Source organism: Scyliorhinus torazame, chromosome 29 (genome assembly GCF_047496885.1).
Source record: "Scyliorhinus torazame isolate Kashiwa2021f chromosome 29, sScyTor2.1, whole genome shotgun sequence".
NCBI classification, from domain to species: Eukaryota; Metazoa; Chordata; class Chondrichthyes; order Carcharhiniformes; family Scyliorhinidae; genus Scyliorhinus; species Scyliorhinus torazame.
Genome location: NC_092735.1, coordinates 20,325,952 through 20,344,326, shown reverse-complemented (window position 1 = coordinate 20,344,326; position 18,375 = coordinate 20,325,952). Strand labels below are relative to the sequence as shown.

The window sequence follows — 18,375 nt, the reverse complement described above, 5'->3', positions numbered from 1 at the left end:
AACCTGAGAACCTGGCGGTGTGAGGCAGCAGTACTAAGCACTGTGCCACCATCCCGTGGGATCAACATTGCATCCATCCGTGAGGATCCCAGTCCATCGGATAGGCTTGAACCCAGAACAGGCTGAGAAACAACAAACAGCGTCAAGGTCGTCAATTAAGGATGCAAAGTTGCACAGTTAAAAAGAAAACAGGGAGATCGCCAACGTCATGAAAATTATAACTCTTTATTTTTCTTTAGAATTAAAAAATATCATTTTCCAGGCCATTGAGAGAATCGTTCAACCTTGCCATTGTGAAACAGCCAATCAGTAAGCTCTTTACTGTGCACTGTGGCACCAATGCTTCTCCTTGAACCCATGAGAATCCATCTCACTGGCTCCCTCGCCAACAAACAGGGCCGACTTCGTTATTCTGGAAAAGGCACCTGGTGTGTGGGGACACATCGCTCGGGGTTCTCTTGCAAGTGAGAGGGTGGGGGGGGGGGGTAGAAAAATAAGAAAATATATACTTTAAAAATAACTCTTTCAAAAAACAGTGCACACTCGAGGGTCCAGTTGAAGTCTTGTGCTTCTAATTTACCGCCGTCGCTCATTTGCTCAGAGCTGGGGGCCGCTCATTTGGAGAGCCAAGGACGGCCATTTTCTTACCACCCGTTCAAGCAATGATTGTCCAGCTCAGTCAAGTCAGCCCCATGAGTTTCAGTCTTTCTTCTTCCCTCTTTTCTTTTCTTTTTTAAGTTTAAACAACATTTTCTAAAATGGGAGTGGCCCAAAGTGCTTTCAGAAAGTGCAAAGTTGCCAGTGCATGTGACCTCCACCTTCCGGCGACCTTTAACCCTGACCATGACAGAGGTCAGGGGCGTTCTTCTAAGGACACCAAGGTGTTTCTGGGTAAAGTAGACAATGAACGGCCTTGAATCTGCAGAAGATATAAAAGAAATTACAATTTTTCTGAAGGATTTTATTGGTTGAATCCATTTTCCTCCCCATGCACTCCCCCACCCCCTTCCCTCCACCCCAACCCTCTCCCCCAACTCCTCCTTCTCCAGGAGACAATAACTTTTGCTGCTGCAGTGTTATTGGTGTCAGTGAATCTGACACATATTGAGATTCAGCAGATTATTTGTCGACAGTGAGGCAGCCAATCACGATTCCACCCTCCCATAATATGAACACTCACACTCGTGTACAACGATCTAGGCACACAAGAGGTGCATACACACTTATCGTACACATGAATACAACCCATGCACACATGACACACGCACACAAAGGGGCTCACATGAATACAAATACCCTTGCACACCCTCACACAGGGGGGCGTGCCCACTCACGCCTGAACAATGGGGTGTGTACCGCACATGCCTGTACACTTGGATGCAAGCCCACGCACAGGGGTGTGTGCCGCACATGCCTGTACACTTGGATGCAAGCCCACGCACAGGGGTGTGTACCGCACATGCCTGTACACTTGGATGCAAGCCCACGCACAGGGGTGTACACCACACATGCCTGAACACGTGGATGCAAGCCCACGCACAGGGGTGTGTTAACTTCCTTCCGCCCCCCCCCCCCCCCCCCCCCGCCTGATTGACCCCGGCAGGATAGATTAAAATTAACCCCTCAAATATCTGGAGACTGACTCCGAAGGTCAATTCTGTCACGTGACGGACAATTGGCCAAACGGTTGCCACCATTTCCTCTAGGAGCCAAACGGTTCCCACTGCTACACTCGCCAGACCTGCCGATCTCCCCTCACCCTCCACCCCCTCCACACGCACACACCCACATTTTGGCCCGACAGTGAAGGAACGGGCGATTTATTTCCAAGTCAGGATGGCGTACGACCCGAGAGGAGCTATTCCCAGGTGTATGCTGCCCTTGTCCCTCTAGGTGGTGGAGGTTGTGGGTTTGGAAGGTGCTGTCAAAGGAGCTTCGGCAAGTTGCAGCCACGCATGTTGTAGATGGCACACGCTGAAGCCATGGCGTGCCAGTGGTGGAGGGGATGGATATCTAAGGTGGGGCATGGGGTCATTAGGTGGGCCCCAGCCCCTTACACCTCCCCCACACTCAAACCAACAACCCAAGAACCACAGATCAAACAAACGGCCGCCCATTTCAAGAGACAATGGGGAACCACCCACCATTTTGAACCACTGCATACAACAGCCGAGATCTCAGATTCGATCTGAGCCAGTCAAATATCTTTATCATTCACAATGGAGCAACAATGGGCTGGAATGTATTCACCTGGAAGGGTCTTGATCGTCAGAAAATGTTCCTTTCATCTCAATGATATTTCTCTTGTTCTCAAACGTTCCGTAACTTAATGTGACCTGCAAATAATTATTTTGATTTTTATTTCAATTTATTATCCTTTACTTCACTCTGAGAGGAGTCCCCGAAGATGCCCCAGGATCAGAGACTGTCAACTCATACTTTCGATGCTCATCTGGACTACCTCAAGCCGGTCTACCCAACCACAAACCATCACCAACCTCCACGCACCTCACAATGCCCGACATCTTCAACCTCGGCGAGTCTCCAAATCCAATTAGTCTCATGGTTAGCACTGCTGCCTCACAGCGCCAGGGACCCTGGTTCGATTCCGCCCTTGGGTGTGTGGAGTTTACACCTTCTCCCCGCGTCTGCGTGGGTTTCCTCCGGGTGCTCCGGTTTCCTCCCACAGTCCAAAGACATGTAGGTTAGCTGGATTGGCCACGATAAATTGCCCCTTAGTGTCCAATGATTAGGTGGGGTTTTGGGGATAGGGCGGGGGTGCGGGCCTAGGTAGGGTGCCCTGTCGGAGGGTCGGTGCAGACTCGATAGGCTGAATGGCCTCCTTCTGCACGTTGGGGATTCTACGTCTAACCGCATCCTCATCCCAAAGCTTCCTTGTGACCAGCCCTGATAGATCTTTTTGTGATAGGGCAGCATGAACACCTCTGACACTGGTCAATCATTGGCCTCAGCACCACTCTCCCTGCCCCGGTTGGGGAGGGGCGGGGGGGGAGGTGGGGGAGAGAAGAGAGAAAATTCCGCCCAATGCCTCAGACAGTTGTAAATAAAAAGAAAGAGGGAATGGTGGTAAACAAACAAAAGGGAGATGGGAGAGGTTAAAATATAGAATCTCTACAGTGCAGAAGGAGGCGATTTGGCCCATCGGGTCTGTACCGACCCTTCGAATGAGCACTCCGTCCATGTCCACTCCCAGGTCCACCCGGCCCTATCGCCATAACCCCCCGTAACCTGACCTTTGGATACTAAGGGGCAATTTATCGTGGCCAATCCACCTGACCTGCGCATCTTTGGACTGTGGGGGGAAACCGGAGCACCCGGAGGAAACCCACGCACACACGGGGAAGATGTGCAGGCTCCGCACAGACAATCTCCCGAGGCCGGAATTGAACCGGATCCCTGGTGCCGTGAGGCAGCAGTGCTAACCCCTGTGGCCACCGTGCCTCCCAAATGATAAAAGATTTGGGCAGGTGAGCTCCAAACGAAGCGGTTAAAAAAAAAAAGGGATGAACGAGAGAATAAAACGGAAAAGAAAACAAAATAGAGGTCGCGATTAGAGTCTGAAATTGTTGAGGTTTATGTTGAGTAGCAGATGGTAGTTAAGGGAGAGATGCTGTGCTGGGGAAATACAGAAAGTGGACTGCCCCTCGCTACTGTCCATCTGCATAAAGGGGCATACATCCACAAATTAAAATAAATCTGCATAAATCTGCATGGATCCGTATAAATCTGCATAAATCTGCATAAATCGAGGAAATTACATTACCAGGGGTGGCAGAATCCACCAGTGCACCTGAACCATTATAAAAGGTTCACTTTTTAAAATTTAGGTCATAGGATGTGGGCATCGCCAGCTGGACTGGCATTTGTTACCCATCCCCAATTGCCCTTGAACTGAGTGGCTCTGTTCGGCCATTTCAAAAGGGCAGTTAGTCAAGAGGCAACCACACCGCTGTGGGGGTCTGGAGTCACAGGCAGGCCAGACCGGGTAAGGACGGCAGATTTCCCTCCCTGACGGATATCGGTGAACCAGATGGGGTATTTACCACAATCGACAAGTGTTTCCATGGTCGCCATTACTGAGACTTCACATTCCCGATTTCAATTCCACCAGCTCAGGGCAGCACGGTGGCGGAGTGGTTAGCACTGCTGCCTTACGGCGCCGAGGTCCCAGGTTCGATCCCGGCTCTGGGTCACAGTCTGTGTGGAGTTTGCACATTCTCCCCGTGCTTGCCAAAACCCACACCCCCACAACCCAAAGATGTGCAGGGTAGTTGGATTGGCCACGCTAAATTGCCCCTTAATAGGAAAAAAGTGAATTGGGTACTCTAAGTTTATTTTAAAAATCAAATTCCATCAGCTGCAGTGCTGGGATTTGAACCCGCCATCCCAGAGAATTAGCCTGGGCCTCGGGACTACTAGATTCCACCATCCCCCCACCCCCTTTCGACCCTGGGAAAAAGCCTCTGATTATCCCCTCAAGGTTTTGTAGACTTCTATCAGGTCATCCCTCAACCTCTGTCGTTCCAGTGAGAACAGATCAAGTTTATTCAACCTCTCCTCATAGTTAATGCCCTCCACACCAGGCAACATGCTGGTAAAGCTCTTGTACCCTCTCCAAAGCCTCCACATTCCTTCTGGTAGTATGGCGACCAGAATTGAACACTATATTCTAAGTGTGGCCTAACTAAGGTTCTATACAGCTGCAGCATCGCTTGCCAATTTGCGCACTCAATGCCCCGGCCAATTGAAGGCAAACATGCCATATGCCTTCTTGACTACCTTCTCTATCTCTGTACCCCGGATGCCTCTGTCTGTCAATACTCTAAAGGGTTCTGCCATTTACTGTATATGTCCCACCCGCATTAGACATTCAAAAATGCATTATCTCACATTTGTCTGGATTAAACTCCACCTGCCATCTCTCCGCCCAAGTCTCTAACCGATGTATCCTGACAATCCTCATCACTATCAGCAATGCCACCAAACTTTGGGTCGTCCGCAAACTTACTAATCAGACCAGTTACATTTTCCTCCAAATCATTTATATATACTATAAACAGCAAAGGTCCCAGCACTGATCCCTGTGGAACACCACTGGTCACAGCCCTCCATTCAGAAAAGCAGTGCTACCCTCAGTCGTCTATGACCGAGCCAGTTCTGTATCCAACTTGCCAGATCACCTCTGATTCCGTGCTACTTCACCTTTTGTACCAGTCTGCCATGAGGGACCTTGTCAAAGGCCTTACGCATTCTTTACCCAGAGAATGGTTTGAATATGAAGCTCGCTATCATGGGGATTAGTTGAGGTGAACGGTATAGATGTATTTCAGGCAAAACCAGTTCAGAAGATGAGGGAATAGACAAATAGGATCTGATGAAGATGGGTGCGAGGTATGGGGCATAAAGGCCAGCACAGACCAGTTGGGCCGAATGGCCTGCTTCTGGGCTGTAAATTCCAAGCAATGCTACTTACAAGCGTCTATCACGGGTCCTCTTTGGGGGGGGGGGGGAATTAGGGTTGAGAACTGTTTCCATAGCAACAGTGCATCGCTATATCGTCAGTTTACTGAATACATAGGTAAGAAAGGAGATACAATGGATGTTCTTTCCTTCACATGTTGCATCTAACACTGAACCCGGTTGGCACCAACGTGATTCTGCTCGGAAAACAATGGCGGGACCTACCTGACTTTGAACCTGGGATTTCGAGACCAGCTGCAAGTTCTCAAGGTGGGAGTGGAAGAGTGGACTTTGAATCAGATTCACACCCAGGATGGCCTCAATGATGTAGCCGATGGTGCAGTCGTCAGGGAGACGGATCCTCTCTGCAGTATTCATAAAATTTCCGTCACTAATAGAGAAATAAATTAGAGTTTGTTTCAAATGCAAGGGTTCTCTGCTGTTTCAACATAATCACAAACAAAATCGTGCAAATTTACATCCTCAACAACGATGTTAGGCAATGTTGTGGGATGCCTGTTTCTTAGCCTCTTTTTTTCTTCTATCTCCCTCTTTCTCTCTCTTTGTAAAGGGTTCTATCTTCAGCAAGAGAAATTTAAAATTATAACTGCACCAGCTATTAAACATCGACCCTTCTTTATCTCGTAGCAGCAGACTCCCTCTGCTGGTACATGCATGTATGGCAGCCTCAAGTGAACAAAATTCTCGATGGCAGTTTGCAATACATGACAAATTCTGATTGGGCTAATTCTCGATGTTTCACCTTGTGACATAGGAACATAGGAATTAGGAGCAGAAGTGGGCAATTCAGTCCTTCGAGCCTGCTCCACCATTCAATCAGATCAGGGCTGATCTCTTCCTGGTCTCAAATCTCCCCACCTGTTCCCCATATCCCTTTAACCCGTTTTTAAAATCAGAAATATATCGATCTCCTTTTGCCTTTTGACTTCAGTGTCCCGGTCTCACGCTCCAGCATTGGTCAATTGACAAGCCCACCGTCACACAACCAATTGGAAAGTGAATAGATAATTCATTAATCGATATTTATCTTAAAACTTCTTATTTCAGGGGCTATGGCAAGTCAAACATTTGTTGCCCATCCCTATTGTTGGGCGGCATGGTAGCAGTGGTTGGCACTGTTGCTTCACTGTGCCAGGAACCCAGGATCGATTCCCGGCTTGGATCACTGTCTGTGCTGAGTCTGCACGTTCGCCCCGTGTCTGCGTGGGTTTCCTCCGGGTGCTCCGGTTTCCTCCCACAGTTTAAAGTTGTACGGGCTCAATGGATTGACCACGCTAAGTTACCCCTTAGTGTCCAGGGATGTGAAGGTTAGGTTATGGGGTTGCAGGAATAGGGTGGGACATGGATCGGTGCAGACTCGATGGGCCGAATGGCCTCCTCCAGCACTGTAGGGATTCTATAATTCCATGACAGGTGACTGGCCTGTTGCTATGTCCCTATATTGGCCCCTATAGCTTTTTTTCCTGTTCCCAACAGTTTCCTGGAGATTGATTTTTAAGCCCTGGGAAGCTCCAGGGCAATCCTGATGAGTTGGCAACACATCAAAAGACTTCTACTCTTGTTTCTAAAAACATTTAGTCCTGTGGGTGTCAGGCTTCCACGAAGGTTTTCACCATTTAAAGGAAGAAAGATTATGTGACATACTTATCAGTAAGAGTAGTAAAAAGAAAAAAACTAGAATCGTGCGATGTTTGGGTCGAAGGAGGGATGTGGGAGCAGTGGATCGCAAAATATTCTCATTGAAATAACTCACTCCAGTTACAACCCCAAATGTACACCTACCTTGCCCAAGGCGCCATCTTCAGGGCCAATCCCCGGTTAATACAAAACCCAGCTCCACCGGTGGCGAACCAAAAGAAGACAGATCTCTGCAAACAAATGACAATCAAATCAGTGGTCGTGGTCAGAGTTGTGTTATGCTGCTTCGGATAACACAGGCTGCTACTTGATGCAGTCTTAACTAAAGGATGCTCCAGACTCTGAAATGAGTTCAACGTGTTTATTGAACTATTAACACAGTTCTCAAATGAGTTCGACTCTCTGCTAATCTAACTGTAGTAACTCAGTCTAACTGTACCAGCCTGCTCGAAGCCACGTGCTGGGGTGTGATGCTGCTGATTAACCCTGTCTAACTCTCTAGATGTCTGTCTGTGGAAAGAGGCAGGGTGTGAGTGCCTCATCCCTTTTATAGTGTTTATGTCATGCCCCCTTGTGGTGATGCCACCTCTGAGTGTCCTGACTGCCCATTGGTTGTGTCCTATGTTTAGCACAGTGCTAAATCGCTGGCTTTGAAAGCAGACCAAGGCAGGCCAGCAGCACGGTTCAATTCCCGTAACAGCCTCCCCGAACAGGCGCCGGAATGTGGCGACTAGGGGATTTTCACAGTAACTTCATTTGAAGCCTACTTGTGACAATAAGCGATTTTCATTCTGAGTGTTCATTGGTTGCATATAGTTTGCATATCCTGGCAACCTTCACCTGTGTCGTGCATTTATGAGGGAGATTTACAAAGATGTTGCCGCCAAGGACTGGAAGATTGCAGCAATGAAGGGCAGGCATGGTGGCACAGTGGCTAGCACTGCAGTCTCACGGCGCCGAGGACCCAGGTTCGATCCCGGCTCTGGGTCACTGCCCGTGCGGAGTTTGCACATTCTCCCTGTGTCTGCGTGGGTCTCACCCCCCACAACCCCAAAGATGTGCAGGGTAGGTGGATTGGCCACGCTAAATTGCCCCCTCATTGGAAAAAACAAATTGGGCACTCTATATTAAAAAAATAAAGATTGCAACGATGAGGAGAGCATCACAGTATTGCTGTGCCACAGGAGGAGGCCATTTGGCCCTTCCGTGTGTGCACCAGCTCTCCAGACGCACGGCGTGACGTTGCCCTGCCTTGCCCCTGTACCTCTGCACATTGTTTCCATTCAAATAATCATCTAACGCCCTCTCGAACGCCTCGATTGAACCTGCCTCCACCACACTTCCAGACAGCGCATTCCAGACCCCAACCACTCGCTGTGTCTGAAAAGGTTTTTCCTTACGTCAAATGTTATTCTTTTGGGAATAACTTCAAACCTGTGCCCTCACGTTCTCGATCCTTTTGCCAGCGGGAACAGATTCTCTCTACCCCCCCCACCACCACCCCCGTCTACTCCGTCCAGCCCCCTTCATGATTTTGAACATCTCCATCAAATCTCCTCTCAGCCTCCTTCTCCCCGAGGAGATCAGACTCAAACTCTCTAACCTGTCCTCACACCGAGGTCGGATAGGCTGGGATCGTTGTCCTTGGGACTGAGGAGGCCCAGAGGAGGTCCGATTGAGATGTACAACATTGTGAGGGGTCTGGTTTGATTGGATGGGACGGGCCTATTTACTTTAGCGGAGAGGTCAGTCACTCGGGGGGCGGGGGGGCGTGTGGATTGGATGGTGGTGGAGAATATATTGAAGGTGATTGTTAGACAGATTAGAGCAGAGATGAGGAAAACTCTATTCACCCAAAGGGTTGAGCGGGTCTGGGACTCTCTGCCAGTAAGGCTAGTGTAGGCAGAAACCCTCAACTCATCTCAAAGCCAACTTGAGATTATGACCTTTCTCCTCCATCTTAAACCCCCTTTTTAAAAAAAAATTCCCATACGTGTATTGCCTCAATGCAAAACACTGCCTCGCCCTCTCACCGTCTCTTATGCTCAAAGTTGCTCCGTTTTGTTGCAGTTTCTACACTCTCCCTCCCTTCAGTTCTGATGAGGAGTCAAAGGACTCGAAACGTTAACTCTGTTACTCTCCTGACAGGTGCGACCAAGACCTGTTGAGATCTCCCAGCATCCTCTGTGCAGATTCCAGCACCCGCAGGATTTTTGCTCAAGTAAAAGGCGCCTGGATGGGGCACCTCGAGTGCCCCAATCCGCAGGGTGAAGGACCAAACGCTGGAAAGTGAGGTTAAAGCTGGGTGGCTCGCTTCTCGGCCGGCGCAGACGCGATGGGCCGAGTGGCCTCCAGAGATGTGCAGTTTAGGTGCATTGGCCAAGTTAAGTTGGCCCTTGGAGTGCAGGTCGGGTGGGGTTGCGGGGATAGGGTAGGTGAGTGGGCCAAGGTAGGCTCCTTATTCAGAGGAGTCGGTGCAGACTTAGTGGGCCGAATGGCCTCCTTCTGTACTATAGGGTTTTATGATCCCTGTGCCGTAAACCTCCTGTGATTGTGTGAAGCTTCATTCAGGGTCGCCTGCAGATACACGTTCAGCCACTGGGTGGAGCTTGAGCTTCAGGTTCCCTCGACATCATTACTAACAACACTCTTGTGGGAATCCCAAACTCCCTGTGGGAAAGGCACATGGAAAACCTGCCAAAACAGTGCAGTGGAATTTGAGCTTCCCTCCACCGTTAGGAACTGCAATTTTCCACAATGGATCTGGATTAGAGACAGGAAAATAATAATTTACACCAACAGTTTAGACACCAGCTGTGGCCGAGCTGGTACCACTCACACCTTACGGAGTCAGGCAGTGAACTCAAGGCCCAGCCCAGAGGCTTGGGCACCAAAATGTAGGCCGACGCGCAGAGTACTGAGGGAGCGCCGCACTGTCAGAGGTGTGTCTTTCGGATGTGATATTCGACCACGTCCTCCTCAGTGGACGAGCAAAAGATCTCGTGGCACTGTGTTTGAATCATAGAATCAGAGAATTTACAGTGCAGAAGGAGGCCATTCGGCCCATCGAGTTTGCACCGGCTCTTTGAAAGAGCACCCTACCCAAGCCCACACCTCCACCCTATCCCCATTACATCCTCCCCGTGTGTGCGTGGGTTTCCTCCGGGTGCTCCAGTTTCCTCCCACAGTCCAAAGATGTGCAGGTTAGGTGGATTGGCCATGGTAAATTGCCCTCAGTCTCCAAAATTGCCCTTAGTGTTGGGTGGGGTTACTGGGTTATGGGGATGGGGTGGAGGTGTGGACCTTGGGTGGGGTGCTCTTTCCAAGAGCCGGTGCAGACTCGATGGGCCGAATGGCCTCCTTCTGCACTGTAAATTCTATGAAACCCAGTAACCCCACCAAACACTAATGGCAATTTTGGACACTGAGGGCAATTTAGCGTGGCCAATCCACCTAACCTGCACATCTTTGGACTGGGAGGAAACCGGAGCACCCGGAGGAAACCCACGCACACACGGGGAGAACGTGCAGTCTCCGCACAGACAGTGACCCAGCCGGGAATCGAACCTGGGACCCTGGAGCGGTGAAGCAATTGTGCTATCCACTACGCTACCGTGCTGCCCCTGAAGGAGGACCAATATTTATCCTCGGAATCGATACCACACAAAAAAAAAAATGTTTGGCCGGTTGTGATCATAGTGCTGTTTACGGGATCTTGCTGTGCGCAAATTAGCTGCCGGGTTTCTACATTGCAGTGACTGCGCCTCGAAAGCACTTCATTGGCTGTGAAATGCGTTGGCAAATCCCGAGGGTGCGAACGGCGCTGTGTCAATTCGAGTCTTTCTTTCCACCTCCGATTCCTGCTCAGTGCTGCTTCCTAGCAGTGCGGTGACCGTTGGCTTCAGGGTGGAGCTGAAAGTCAGTTCCTTTCATTGTCAGAGATAGCGTTCACTCACGGTCGAGAAACATGAATAGGCACCCACCGATGACCATGGAACTGGACCCCAGTGAGGGAGCTGCTAGCCAACGTAACTAGGAATGAGGGCAAAGTATGATCCAGAACAATGGACGAACTTCCTGCAATTCCAGTAGCAATATGGAACCCTTAATGTGTGCCCAAAGGTGGAAACAGCAGAATGAACCCCTTGGTACTGCACTGGAGTATTAGCCAAGGTTACTGTCCCCACGTCCAGCAGCAAGACCTGAAGCAAAACCTCCAGACTCCAAGCCAATCGTCCTGTCAACCAAACCAGGCCAATGCCGATTGTAATTGGCATTGGCACAGACAATATTGGCACTGCCAGAATAAGACAACCGCATAGAATCATAGATTATCATAGAATTTACAGTGCAGAAACAGGCCATTCGGACCATCGAGTCTGCACCGGCTCTTGGAAAGAGCACCCTACCCAAGGTCAACACCTCCACCCTATCCCCATAACCCAGTAACCCCACCCAACACTAAGGGCAATTTTGGACATTAAGGGCAATTTAGCACGGTCAATCCACCTAACCTGCACATCTTTGGACTGTGGGAGGAAACCGGAGCACCCGGAGGAAACCCACGCACACACAGGGAGGATGTGCAGACTCCGCACAGACTGACCCAAGCCACAATGGTACCGTGCTGCCCGGTATGGTCAGGTATCCCCCACGAACGCTGTCCATCTTGCCACCCACATACAAGGGCATGGCACCTCCCACTGCCCTCTGCCCCCACGAACAGGTGGCACTGGTGCCTCACAGCGCTAGGGACCCGGGTTCAATTCCAGCCTCGGGTGACTGTGTGCAGTTTGCACTTTCTCCCCGTGTCTGCGTGGGTTTCCCCCGGGTGCTCCGGTTCCCTCCCACAGTCCAAAGATGTGCAGGTTAGGTGGATTGGCTACGCTAAAATTGCCCCTTAATGTCCAAAGATGTGCAGGTTAGGCGGGGGAGTGGGCCCATGTAGGGTTCTCTTTCGGAGGGTCGGTGCAGACTCGATGGGCTGAATGGCCTCCTTCTGCACAGTAGGGATTCGATGGATTCATGTGGAATTGGCCTCCTTCAGTGATGTAAAATTTTGCGAGTCTGCACGGTAGCACAGTGGATAGCACTGTTGCTTCACAGCGCCAGGGTCCCAGGTTCGATTCCCAGCTTGGCTCACTGCGTGTGCGGAGTCTGCACGTTCTCCCCGTGTCTGCGTGGGTTTCCTCCCCGCAAGTCCCGAAAGACGTGCTGTTAGGTGAACTGGACATTCTGAATTCTCCCTCTGTGTACCCAAACAGGGGCCGGAGTGTAGCGACTAGGGGATTTTCACAGCGGCTTTGTTGCAGTGTTAATGTAAGCCTACTTGTGACACTAAAGATTATCATTATTATAATTGTAAATCCAGCACAATCCTTTTTTTGAAAAATATTCTTAAAGTCGCTCACTGTTTTATTGTTAGGCAATTTTTCAGACGCCTCGATTGGTCGGTCCAGGCTGGGCTTCCCAATGTAAATGTCCTGCGTCGGGGAGAAGCTTGACAGCAGGTTTAGGAGGGCTCGCATGTTGACGTAGTTATCATCATCGACGTGGCAAAACCACCTGGAGAATCACGAGAAAGAGGGCAGAGGGTTAGAGCCGGACAATACACAACGAGATAAAGCGCGCAGGCACTAAACGGGGGCAACTCAGGTGGAGCGCCCTGGGCTCCGTGGATGCCCTGACCATATTGGTGAGGCCCCCCTCCTCTCCTCTCCCCTCCCCTCAAGACGGTGTTACATTTGCAGCTACAGAATCCAAGCTAGGAGGAGGGTGATGAGAACTTGTTTGAGAGGCGAGGTATCGGAGAGGAGAATCCCAACTACTCTAGGTCGGCACGTTGACCAAAGTCCAGACTCAAATAGTGGAACGTTGTCGAGTGATTGCGTTGAGTGGGCAGTGGTGCCCCTCTCACCGGGACAGTTTGCATTCAGTCACTGCTTAATTTGCTCGAATCGGTTTTGGCGCCTTCCAGCTCGTCGATATGTTTCCTGATCCCACCTCAGTGTCACCCGCGCCATTCAGTCTCCCGCCGTCTTCGACATTTAACGTTTGCGGCGATGCTGGGCAGTTGCGTTGCTCGAGTTCCGGATGGAGGCCTCAGGAGGCTTCAAATCCCAACCCTCGTCCCGAGAGAGTAACTAAAATGAGAAGCCCGGTCGGATGTGGACGGACAGCAAAAGACAGCGGAGGCTGTGAGATGGTGCGATTGCAAGTGTTCAACAGTCTTGCAAAGGGATAACGATCAGGTGAGAGAGTCGAAGGGCAGCACGGTGGCACAGTGGTTAGCACTGCAGCCCCATGGCGCCGAGGTCCCAGGTTCGAACCCGGCTCTGGGTCACTGTCCGTGTGGAGTTTGCACATTCTTCCCGTGTTTGTGTGGGTTTCGCCCCCACAACCCAAAGATGAATAAAATGAATGAATGAAAATCGCTTATTGTCACAAGTAGGCTTCAAATGAAGTTACTGTGAAAAGCCCCTAGTTGCCACATTCCGGCGCCAGTTCGGGGAGGCTGTTACGGGAATTGAACCGTGCTGCTGGCCTGCCTTGGTCTGCTTTCAAAGCCAGCGAATTATTGGCCACGCTAAATTGCCCCTTAATTGGAAAGAATTCATAGAATTTACAGTGCAGAAGGAGGCTATTCGGCCCATCGAGTCTGCACCGACTCCTGGAAAGAGCACCCCACCCAAGGTCCATACCCCCACCCCATCCCCATAACCCAGTAACCCCACCCAACACTAAGGGCAATTTTGGACACTAAGGGCAATGTATCATGGCCAATCCACCTAACCGGCACATCTTTGGACTGTGGGAGGAAACCGGAGCACCCGGAGGAAACCCACGCACACATGGGGAGGATGTGCAGACTCCGCACAGACAGTGACCCAAGCCGGAATCGAACCTGGGACCCTGGAGCTGTGAAGCAATTGTGCTATCCACAATGCTACTGTGCTGCCCTAAAATGAATTGGGTACTCAAATTTTATTTTAAAAACAGGTGAAAGAGTGGACAGAAATTTCGTTCAACGCCAAAATTCAAAAGTCAGAGGCTTTTCCCCAGGGTAGAGGGGTCAATTACTAGGGGGCATAGGTTTAAGGTGAGAGGGGCAAGGTTTAGAGTAGATGTACGAGGCAAGTTTTTTACGCAGAGGGTAGTGGGTACCTGGAACTCGCTACCGGAGGAGGTAGTGGAAGCAGGGACGATAGGGACATTTAAGGGGCATCTTGACAAATATATGAATAGGATGGGAATAGAAGGATACGGACCCAGGAAGTGTAGAAGATTGTAGTTTAGTCGGGCAGTATGGTCGGCACGGGCTACGAGGGCCGAAGGGCCTGTTCCTGTGCTGTACATTTCTTTGTTCTTTGTTTTTTGCCTCCATTTCGTCCATTATAACAATAGCCACTTTGGATCAGTTAGCACTTGTAGGATACATAAATTCACACCATGAGCTCCTGAAGTCATGATGGACTTTGGGTGAGTCGACATTGAACTAGCACGGGTTATGAGTGGCAATAGGGTGCATGGGGAAATGTGAGGATAGGGGACCTAAAATCTTGCAAAACACTTGGGAACAAGTACCGGAGAAATGAGAGGGACTTCGAAAGAAGCCACCTTGGCACTTGTCCGCCCATGTCCTGCAAGCATTTGCTTCTGACATTGGCAAGCCTGGTCCCATCCAGACCCAGCCACCCTCTAGACCCTCCACCAAGGGAGTCAGGATATTTCATCAGCTGAGCTACCAGTCAGTAGGAAAATCAAATTAGAGGTTCACATGCAGCAACACAGAAAAATGAGCACCACGCCGAAATCTTAATCTCGTTGTGACAATGGGATTCGTCCACTGCCTTCAGCATTCATTCCCTCCAGCACCATCATACGGTGACATCCGTGTGCACCATCTACAAGATGCACGGCAGGAACTCACCAAAGCTGCTTCCCAACCCATGACCGTTACCACACAGGACAAGGGCAGCAGATACCTGGGAACCCCACCAACTGGAGGTTCCCCTCCAAGTTCACTCACCACCCTGACTTGGAAACATATCGGCCGTTCCTTCACTGTCGCCGGGTCAAAATCCCAGAACTCCCTCCCTAACAGCGCTGTGGGTGTACCTACACCGCATGGGAGTGCAACGGTTCAAGAAGACGGCTCACCGCCACCTTTCCAAGGGGCGATTAGGGACGGGCAATGAACGGCGGCCTAACCGGCGACGCCCACATCCCATGAATGAATTTTGAAACTCACATTCGGGGCGGGATTTACCGGTTGTTCATGCTGGTGGGAAATTCCGGTCCGCACGCCAGCGCACGGTTTTCCGGCAATGTGGGGGGGGCGGGGTGCAGTTAACGGGAAATACCGTTGACAATGGCGGGATGGGGGGATCCTGTTGACGGGCCCCGTCCGCTGCCGTAAAACACATGGGGGGCAGCTTGGTATCGCCGGCCCGACGTTACCGGGTTCGGCAGGGTGACAGGAACAATTATGCGTGTCTCTGATTCTCGTGCAGATCGTGGACACCGCAGATTCATGGCGATTGGTTTCTTGGACTGGACGGGGGTGTAGTGCGGTGTTCTCCAGCGTCCCAGAGCTCAGCACGAGGACCCTTGCTGGTTTTAATATACGGTGTCTTAAGACTTTGGTGCAGTGACGTAGATGGTGGACTTCAAGAGGGCATAGACAGGCTGCTGGAACGGGCAGACATATCACCCCCGTCTGTGTGGAGTTGCATGCTCCCTCCGTGAGTCTGCGTGGGTTTCCTCCGGGTGCTCCGGTTTCCTCCCACCGTCCAAAGAGGTGCAGGTTAGGTGGTTTGACCGTGATAAATTGCACCTTCGTTCCAAAGGTGGGGTTACTGGCTTACAGGGAATAGGGGGGGGGGGGGGGGGGGGGGGGCTGGGTCGGGTGCTCTTTCAGAGGGAGAGGGTCCCAAAGGGATTCCCCAGGGCCGGGGCCCTGCTGCTCCAGGGATGGGACCAGGCGGCACTGGGGGTGGGGCCAGGCAGCACAGGGGGCAGAGCCAGGCTACTCCAGGGGCACGGCGAGGCTACTCCAGGGGCGGGAGAAAGAGAAACCGCAGTGATATAAGGAAGTGAGACTAAATTGGAGCTCTCCGAGCAGAGACTTGATTGATTGAATGGCCTGTTTCTGTGCTGTAGTATTCTAGGATGTGGTGAAGAATGAAGAACAGGTACATTTACGGAGAAGCTATAAATTCGAGGGAGGAAGGGATATAAGGGCATGGGCTGAATGGCTTTAGTCTTTGCCGCATTACTCAAATCATTATTATGACTCATGCTACGGTTCTCAACATTGACCCTCCTCATTCACAGAGCCTCCATCAACATCTTTTTGTGTTGTGGGGGGGGGAAAGAGACCCACGCAAACACGGGGAGAATGTGCAAACTCCACACGGACAGTAACCCAGAGCGGAGATCGAACCCGGGTCCTCGACGCCGTGAGGCAGCAGTGCTAACCCTAGCCTTCATCAACATCAACTGCCGGCCCAACAACTTACTTCAGACGTGACGCGATGAACACATCATACTCGGCGGCCATCTTGCAAGACAAGGCTTGGCGGCTGTGCGCTGACGAGCAGTTGGTATTGATCACGCGGTGACCTGTGTGGCGAGAAAGGAATGGCGGGTAGTATCACCACGATGAACACTGAACAATTCCGAGCGGAGATCCTGGCCTGAGGACTGCATTGGCTCCAGAGGGAACTGATCCCTACATGGGGGCAAACGACTGCCTTGCCATTTTCTCAGATCGACCGGGTGGCATTTACCAACAGGCGGGTGTCCACCTGTCAGTCCCGCTCCCTTTCTTGCTTCTTCCCCGGTCACTGCCTCCCTGTATCTGTCGGTCTGAGTGTCTTTAAGACAGAGATAGATAGGTTCTTGATTAATAAGGGGATCGGGGGTTATGGGGAGAAGGCAGGAGAATGGAGATGAGAAACATATCAACCATGATTGAATGGCGGAGCAGATTCGATGGGCCGAGTGGCCTAATTCTGCACCTATGTCTTATGGTATTATGGTTATGGGGATAGTCTGGGTAAAAGTCATTGAAGTCCTTGATCAGCCACGATCACATTGAATGGTGGAGCAGGTTTGAGGGGCAGAATGGCCTATTCCCGTCCGTAACTGACCTTTGGTCTAATTCTACGACAATATACAAGGATTGATCGGTACCTAAACATTCCAAGAGACAAAATGCGTCTGTGGAATTCTCCCTCAGCGGGATCCTCCGTTCCGCCGACAGCGCACCCACCGCGCGCGGGTTTCCCGACGGCGCGGGGTGGCCACAGTGGGAAATCCCATCGGCTGGCAGCCGGGATGGAGGGTCCCGCTGGCGGCGAGGGAGCGTCGCGCAGGAAAATGCGGCTGGTGGACTGGAGAATCCCGCCCCGTGTCTCCCACATGCCAGGGGCCCATAGCCACCACCATACCGGCCGCCAAAATGCAGGCAATGCAGCGTCCATTTGTGCCCATTTATCCCTCATTCACTAGTTAAATTCCTCGAGCACGGAGCTTTGGAAAGAGCTGCTCGTAGGCCCTCACCTCATGTGGGGATAAATCCGAAACCAGTAGATCTAAATCTGTTGTTGCAATAAAGTTAAGGGGAACATGGATTTAAACACGATTAGCACCCCTGCTGACGCCCTCCACGCACCTCCCTTCCCCACTCTTAAGCCCCACACTGAAGTGGTCCACGTACCACTGCCGTATACCCCAGGGAAACTGGTTTTCAACTATAAGGAAGAGAAGTCCTCACCTGTCCTTATCGTCAGCTCCTCATCCTCGTCGTCAGTGAAGATGTATGTCTGGACACCAAAAGAAAGACAAACTATTAGCACACTGTCCTCTAATTTCAATCTTAATTCAATCCAGAATGGTTAGACTATCAAAAAAACGACAAAAACGGCCATCTGATTGTCGACAAGAGTTGTGGTGTACATTCCCTTGTTCTAGTTGCCGTGAAGGTTCCTCCTGATGTGAAATGTTCAAAGGCGATGGGGAAAGAGCGGGGAGAGTGGAGTATTCCACCAAAGAGTCAGCACAAGCCGGATAGGCTGAATGGTCACCTTCTGGGCCTAACCATCCTTCTGGAAAACACACTAACAATCTTCCCGCCACTTACAAAGCTGCAAGTGAGCGAGGAGCTGCACAGGAAGAACGGCAATGGCTCCTGGAGTCCTGGGGCCTGCTTCACACGTGCAGCCTGAGGCC

General features: G+C 51.0%; 1 protein-coding gene across 1 annotated transcript in view; it reads right to left on the bottom strand.

The window, feature by feature from the left end:
• Positions 1-206: 206 nt before the first annotated feature.
• LOC140403920 (beta-1,3-N-acetylglucosaminyltransferase lunatic fringe-like) overlaps positions 207-18,375 on the bottom strand; it is a 64,079-nt gene continuing 45,910 nt past the window's right edge. The window contains exons 2-8 of the mRNA XM_072492166.1: positions 17,921-17,969; positions 16,662-16,764; positions 12,552-12,705; positions 7,285-7,370; positions 5,707-5,872; positions 2,251-2,336; positions 207-919 (exon numbers count right to left, since the gene is read on the bottom strand). Coding sequence (XP_072348267.1) covers positions 868-919; positions 2,251-2,336; positions 5,707-5,872; positions 7,285-7,370; positions 12,552-12,705; positions 16,662-16,764; positions 17,921-17,969 — 696 coding nt within the window. The 3' untranslated portion in view covers positions 207-867. The remainder of the gene's footprint in view (positions 920-2,250; positions 2,337-5,706; positions 5,873-7,284; positions 7,371-12,551; positions 12,706-16,661; positions 16,765-17,920; positions 17,970-18,375) is intronic.